The sequence below is a fragment of the Kryptolebias marmoratus genome, linkage group LG19 (assembly GCF_001649575.2).
Source record: "Kryptolebias marmoratus isolate JLee-2015 linkage group LG19, ASM164957v2, whole genome shotgun sequence".
Classification (NCBI taxonomy): Eukaryota; Metazoa; Chordata; class Actinopteri; order Cyprinodontiformes; family Rivulidae; genus Kryptolebias; species Kryptolebias marmoratus.
In genome coordinates, this window is record NC_051448.1 from 20,812,531 (window position 1) to 20,818,616 (window position 6,086).

At 33.7% G+C, this 6,086-nt stretch overlaps 1 protein-coding gene across 2 annotated transcripts in view; it reads right to left on the bottom strand.

Moving 5' to 3' along the window:
- LOC108245455 (adhesion G protein-coupled receptor F5-like) overlaps positions 1–6,086 on the bottom strand; it is a 33,143-nt gene that overhangs the window by 9,283 nt on the left and 17,774 nt on the right. The window contains exons 14-18 of one of the 2 annotated variants that reach the window (XM_037981621.1): positions 4,991–5,065; positions 3,317–3,367; positions 2,064–2,269; positions 1,887–1,948; positions 65–189 (exon numbers count right to left, since the gene is read on the bottom strand). In XM_037981621.1, the coding sequence (XP_037837549.1) occupies positions 65–189; positions 1,887–1,948; positions 2,064–2,269; positions 3,317–3,367; positions 4,991–5,065 (519 nt within the window). The remainder of the gene's footprint in view (positions 1–64; positions 190–1,886; positions 1,949–2,063; positions 2,270–3,316; positions 3,368–4,990; positions 5,066–6,086) is intronic. The other variant, XM_037981622.1, reaches the window with a different exon arrangement.

Consider the following 6,086-nt stretch of genomic DNA (forward strand, 5'->3'; position numbering starts at 1 on the left):
TTACATATTGTATGACAACATAAATTCAACAAATTTCCCCTAAATTCTTTCCATAATTTCTTACCCACAAACTCCATGGGGTAATTTTTTGCCACCAGTGTACTAAAAATCTCCACTCTTACTTGTTGAAGCTTTTCATCAGTAATATTAGGAGCACTGATGGTATAGTCAGCGATGGTACTTCCCTCGCTGCAATACAGAACAAAATCTCAGTTAAAAATCAGCCACAAAAAGGGATTGTGCTTTTTCCTCAGGACCATAAAACATAATATATTCATAATATTGTTAATAAACTATGTATTTACACAAGCATTTTAAACAAGCATAAATAAGCAGGTTAGGTTAAATAAAAAATGTCCACATTTGTAGAGTATATGGTGCAAATTAGTCTGTAACCAGATGACAATTTGTGTTGTATCCAAATAAGCGCTCATGTTTATTTGCATTAAGATTGAAAATGTCAGTATTACCAGTAACACTGAAACTCTGATGAATAACAAACAAATATAAGACAAAGGCTTTCAGTCACATGCTGTCACATTAACAATACATATCGACAGCAGTTGGGGGAAGGGCCAAGTTTGTTGCAAAGATTTCGTCATTTGGTAAATAATCACCAGTTTTTCTGGAACATGACTCCATGACTCCTACATGGGATTTTCTATCATAAGTTGAAGCACAAACAGTTTTTCAGAGCCCCTGAGACAAAAGGATTTCAAAGTAAATCTGCTTAATGTTTACTACTATGCTTAGGTTTGAACTACAAGTCTGATTGAAGCTGTGTTATCATTAGGGTTATAAAATATTGTGGCTTTTAATGGGCAGTCAAGCTAGCTGTATAAAAGAAGCATTTCCTATGCCATTTCACACCTTTTCTGCCCTGAATACACTGATTGAAGAAATAAACTTACAAGAAAACAACAAAAAAAAATCTCTGATTGCAGTCTGACTGACAAAAGTAGCAGATTGTTTTAATGGGAAGTGAAGCATATATAAAAATTTATATAAATGTTGCAGAAACCTGTTAGTTGTGTAAGTCAATAAGCAAGTATGCAGCCATTTATGTCGGGACAAAAAAGATCTTAAACATTTATTTACAGTATTAAACTCTGACAATGTCTCATAATGTGCCATCACTTCCTTGAGCAAATCAGATTAATACAATATTAAAGAAATATTCCCTGAAGAACAGAGGTACATTAATAACGAATTACATCTATTAACTATTCAATAAACTCAGGAAATGTGGACCAAATATGAAAAATGTAGGTATGGATCTAATGTATCATGTTGCACAAATGAAAAAAAAATATATATATATATATATATATATATATATATATATATATATATATATATATATATATATATATATATATATATATATATATATATTTTTTTTTTTTTACCATATAAAGTACCATATTTTGATTCTAATTTCTTTCTTTTTTTCTGCAAAAACTGACAAGTAGTTTGGGCTGATTTCTTCACAGTATTCAAACTTTTTGAAATCCTGTTTTTGTGGGTTTCATGAGCTGGAAGCCCAAATTATGTAAAAATAAACAAAGAAATACTTGAAATTGTTTAAACTGTGGGCCCTGAATCTATAACCTATGAAAGTTTAACTTTTTGAATGGAATTATGGAAATTAAACAACTTTTCCATGATATTCTAATTTTTTGGAAAGGGTCTATATATATATATATATTTATATATACACACACACACATTGAAAAATACAATAATACTAGTTTAACCCCCCACACACAAAAAACGAAAGAAAAACAATTCTAATTAATTTTAATGTATTTTGATTTCAATAATTCAACAATTTCAATATTTGATGCCTAAGAAGCATATAATAAAAAGCATTAGCTTTGACTCACCTAAATCTTAGATTGCTCATAACACAGTTTTCTGATAAGTTTCTCTTACAATTTTCTTCAATCTGTTAAAGACAATGGTAAAGTCAAACCAGGAATAAACGTTACATTCTGTGCATGAGGAGGATCAACATCAAGATAAAATTGAAATACTGAGACAAGAGCTATATTAGTACTTACAGCACTTTCAACATCTTTGTACACTCTGTTGTTTTTCTCATTATATGAGTTATTGAATACCAGGTTCATTCTAAAAGTCTCATCTTTACTCTGCAAGGATGCAGGGGGGTTTGTTGTTGTTGTTGTTGTTGTGGTTTTTGTTGTTGTTGTGAGATTTGTTGTCGTTGTTGGAGGTTTTGTTATTGTTGTTGAGGATGGTGTTGTTGCTGTATAAAAAGAAATTAATAAACAAAAGCACAATATTATCAAAAATGATTTTAATAAAGTACAGAACTGGCTGCTAAGATCAATGTATGGCTGTACATTCCACTAGCAGAACATAACCAGCCCCATCTTATTGAATTATTTCAAAACCTAAAACAAAACTAAACAAAAATATTAATATCAACTGTATTTACAGTCAGTATTCATCCATGCCAGTATGCTCGATATGCCTGTAGTCTGAGCTGAACAAAAAAGAACAAAACTGAGACTAAGAGTTGCTTGAAGCGTCACACTTGCACTAGTTACTAATGTAGCACATGACAAGACAAATATTCATTATCACTATTTTTCCTACATCTACTGACAGGTGTTGACACTAAGAATAAAAAAATACTTAAATGAATAAATTATTAGCAGAAATGTTAGGCTAACTTTAAACTGTTTTATTGCAAAATGTACTCATTTTTCAGAGATGTGTTCAAGAGAGATGAATTTTTAAAACCTTAGCATTATTCACCTGTCTTTGCCTTCTAAAAAGAAGATAACTCAGAGCCAGTTATTGTGGAAGCCGACTGTAAACCTAACTTAACCAGTTTGTTGACAGTAATGAACTCTGAGTTTTTGAGGCGTTTAGTCATGTTGAGAAAAGTTGAGATCCTGGTCAGATATTGAACATATACACCCATTTCATTCTGAATATGCAGTTTTTAAGCTTTTTAAGTTTTTAAGTTCTTTATTTTAACGGGGCTATTCAACTAAATTGCTCAGAGGGCCCCAGGTACTGAAAGCTAACAGATCAGGGACATGTGGCAAATATTGTAATTACACATATAAACCCAGGACTACATTGATCTGTCACATTTAAAATTCATTTAATGCATTGAATCATAAATGCAATAAAAAAGCATAAATGTGTAATTCAAATAAAATACATTTACAGTTTCCCCCCTTGCACTAAAAGTAGATATATTCCAATATGAAACAACATTAAATACATACATGTACCATTATACCCCTAACTTTCATCCATAACATTTATTTAAACTCACCAGACGTCGAATGAGTAGATGTTGTATTTGGCATAGCTGTTGTTGTTGACACTGTGAATAAGAAAAAAAACCCAGAAATATTAAAGGATATATATTATATCATTTTGGGCTGTTTATCAAAACTATTTAAACACGTTCAAAGGTGTTTTTAAGAAAACACAATATATGTGTATGTTTATATGACAATTTTCTGCTTTGCATTGCTCTGGGCAATGTGCAAACTGTGATGCAGGCACTCATTTGTTGAGGAGGAACAAGTGCTTGCTTTTATGGCATTTACTTAAGAGAAGCTGAATTTGCCTGTGCCTTTTGACCCAAACATTGTTAACATATTAATAGCCAGTTCTTTCATGTTTGAGAATTTCCTAGCATCAGTCCACTTTACCCTAAACTTCATAAAATCTTTTTCATGAGTATGCTTTAGAACAGATGATGCCTGCATGTCAATGATCTCCAGCTGCAGAGCACCTTGATCGATTTACGTGACGCAAGGAACTCCTGCACTTCTGAGGAAATCTCTGAGTAGGCAAATGGCTCGTAACAAACTGCAGCAACTCCAGGGCATGTCAAAGTCTCTAAATCTTGCTGCAAAGTTGTCCCTTAACTTATTTAAAATTTCTGCCATCACTTGTGTGACTGAGGCATGTGTGGATGATTTGAAAGTGGAGCAGTTTGACATTGAGAGATCTCTAGTTTCTTTTCAAACTGTTAATTTTTCTGCAAGATTGACAAGTGTTTTATTTCACTCTTGAAATCCCAGATTAGGTTTATTCAATGATGAAAGATGTCACTTAAAAAACACATCTCTGAAACAAACCCATCATCCAGCATTTGAGACAGAATTGTGTTGCCTCCCAAAGCTTGTAAACTATTCTGACTATTTCCCTTGCCTAGCCAGCGGACATTATTATGTAAAAGCAAGGCCTGATGCTCAGTGGATGTGTTAGAGAGCTTGGCCTTTTTCGCAGAAGGCCGTGAGAGAAGGCCTGTTTTGCATCCAGCCTCCTGTGCTGGAGGCTAGATGCTGATCGGATAAAGTTAATAATCAACATAAGCGTGTCCATAGTGTTCTTCAGTCAAGTGCAGTGAGTACTCTGGTGGATGAAACAGTGGCATCTGCGGTGCTATAACTGACAGCCGTGCAGACAGCCCGTTTAAGCCATTGTTGGAACACCTCTGATTATAAGCATGTCAGTGCTTTCCAAATACAGTACAGCCCAGATGGGCCTTTTGTCATCAGCAGTACTAAATGATGATAAGCCACTGCTGCAACTGATATCACATGATCATAGGTAATCCATATAAAACAGGATCACCTCTCTGATGGAATTGTTTGTCATTTCAGATTTTTCAAATGATCATACCCACTGGCACCGCAGAGTTTTATTTTCTCTACACAGATTATTTGAATTGGGCAAGTTGTTTGCTTCTCCATGTTATTCTGAACCATCTATGCCTGTTTGGTATAGAGTGTTTAATTATCTTTGTCTGCTTCATTTCTGTCAGGGCTGGTAACAAGATGCAGTTAATGACAACGTGCGTCCACTGTGGGAGCGGCGATCACCTGTGATTGACAAATTCATCCAAAATACCTGTACTAAACCATCACGATTTGAATACATTTACAATTACACCCCTAACAAACTTTCATCCATACCATTTATTTAATCTTACCAGACGTTGAATGAGTAGATGTTGTTGTATTTGGCATAGCTGTTGTTGTTGACACTGAATAAGAAAGAAAAATATCTGAAATATTAAAGGATCATTTTAGGCTGTTTACTAAAACGATTTAAACATGTTCACAGGTGTATTAGGACAGCAAATTTATCTTAAATCTGCGTTTTTCGTCNAAAAATCTGGAGTTTGTGAAGGATGCAAATGGCAATCTTCATAAATTCCCACACAGAACTCCTTGTATGACAGTAAGTGTATCATACCAGGTGGTGGTGGAGAAGTAGAGGTAGACGTAGCTGTTGTTGTTGGTGTTGGTATATCTGTAAAGCAAACACAAAAATTAATAACAGAAGCATAATCACAAGCTGTTTACCTGCCAAATAGTCTATAACGATTTTCATGGTTATGACAAAAAGCAAAATTTGTGGAATCTCCGAGTTTGTCACCTTTTTAGCCTCCAAAATGAACAAAAAAATAAATTCAGTTTTTGTTGCCATTGTAGCTAACTTTGTGAACCTTAGCTAACAGACTTTGAATTATTTTTCTGAGTCATTTGCTTGTGCTGGGATTAAACGGAAAACAAAAATTCAAGTGAAATATTTGTTAACTTGTTAAGAAATACTTGTTTAAATTCTTTTCTACAATTGTGTTTTAAGACATAATATGATCTGCAGTAGGAGATATTTATTAATTAACATCTGCTGGATTAAATCAGCCTGTAGTCGGAGGTGAACAAAAATAACAAAATTAACACTAAGATTTGCTTGAAGCGTCACACTTGTACTAGTTAATAAGCTTTAGTCAAATATTCATTATCACTAGTTTTCCTGCACCCACTGAATTTTTGCCAGTAAATGCTGACTGGCAAAAAAAACCTGTATTGTTACAACAAATTTTGTTAATCTTGCAGAATTGCAAAATGTACTCATTTTCAGAGATGTGTTCAAGAGAGACGAATTTTTAAAACCTTAGCAATATTCACCTGTCTTTGCCTTCTTAAAAGAAGATAACTCAGAGCCAGTTATCGTGGAAGCCGACTGTAAACCTAACTTAACCAGTTTGTTGACAGTTATGAACTCTGAGTTTTTGAGTC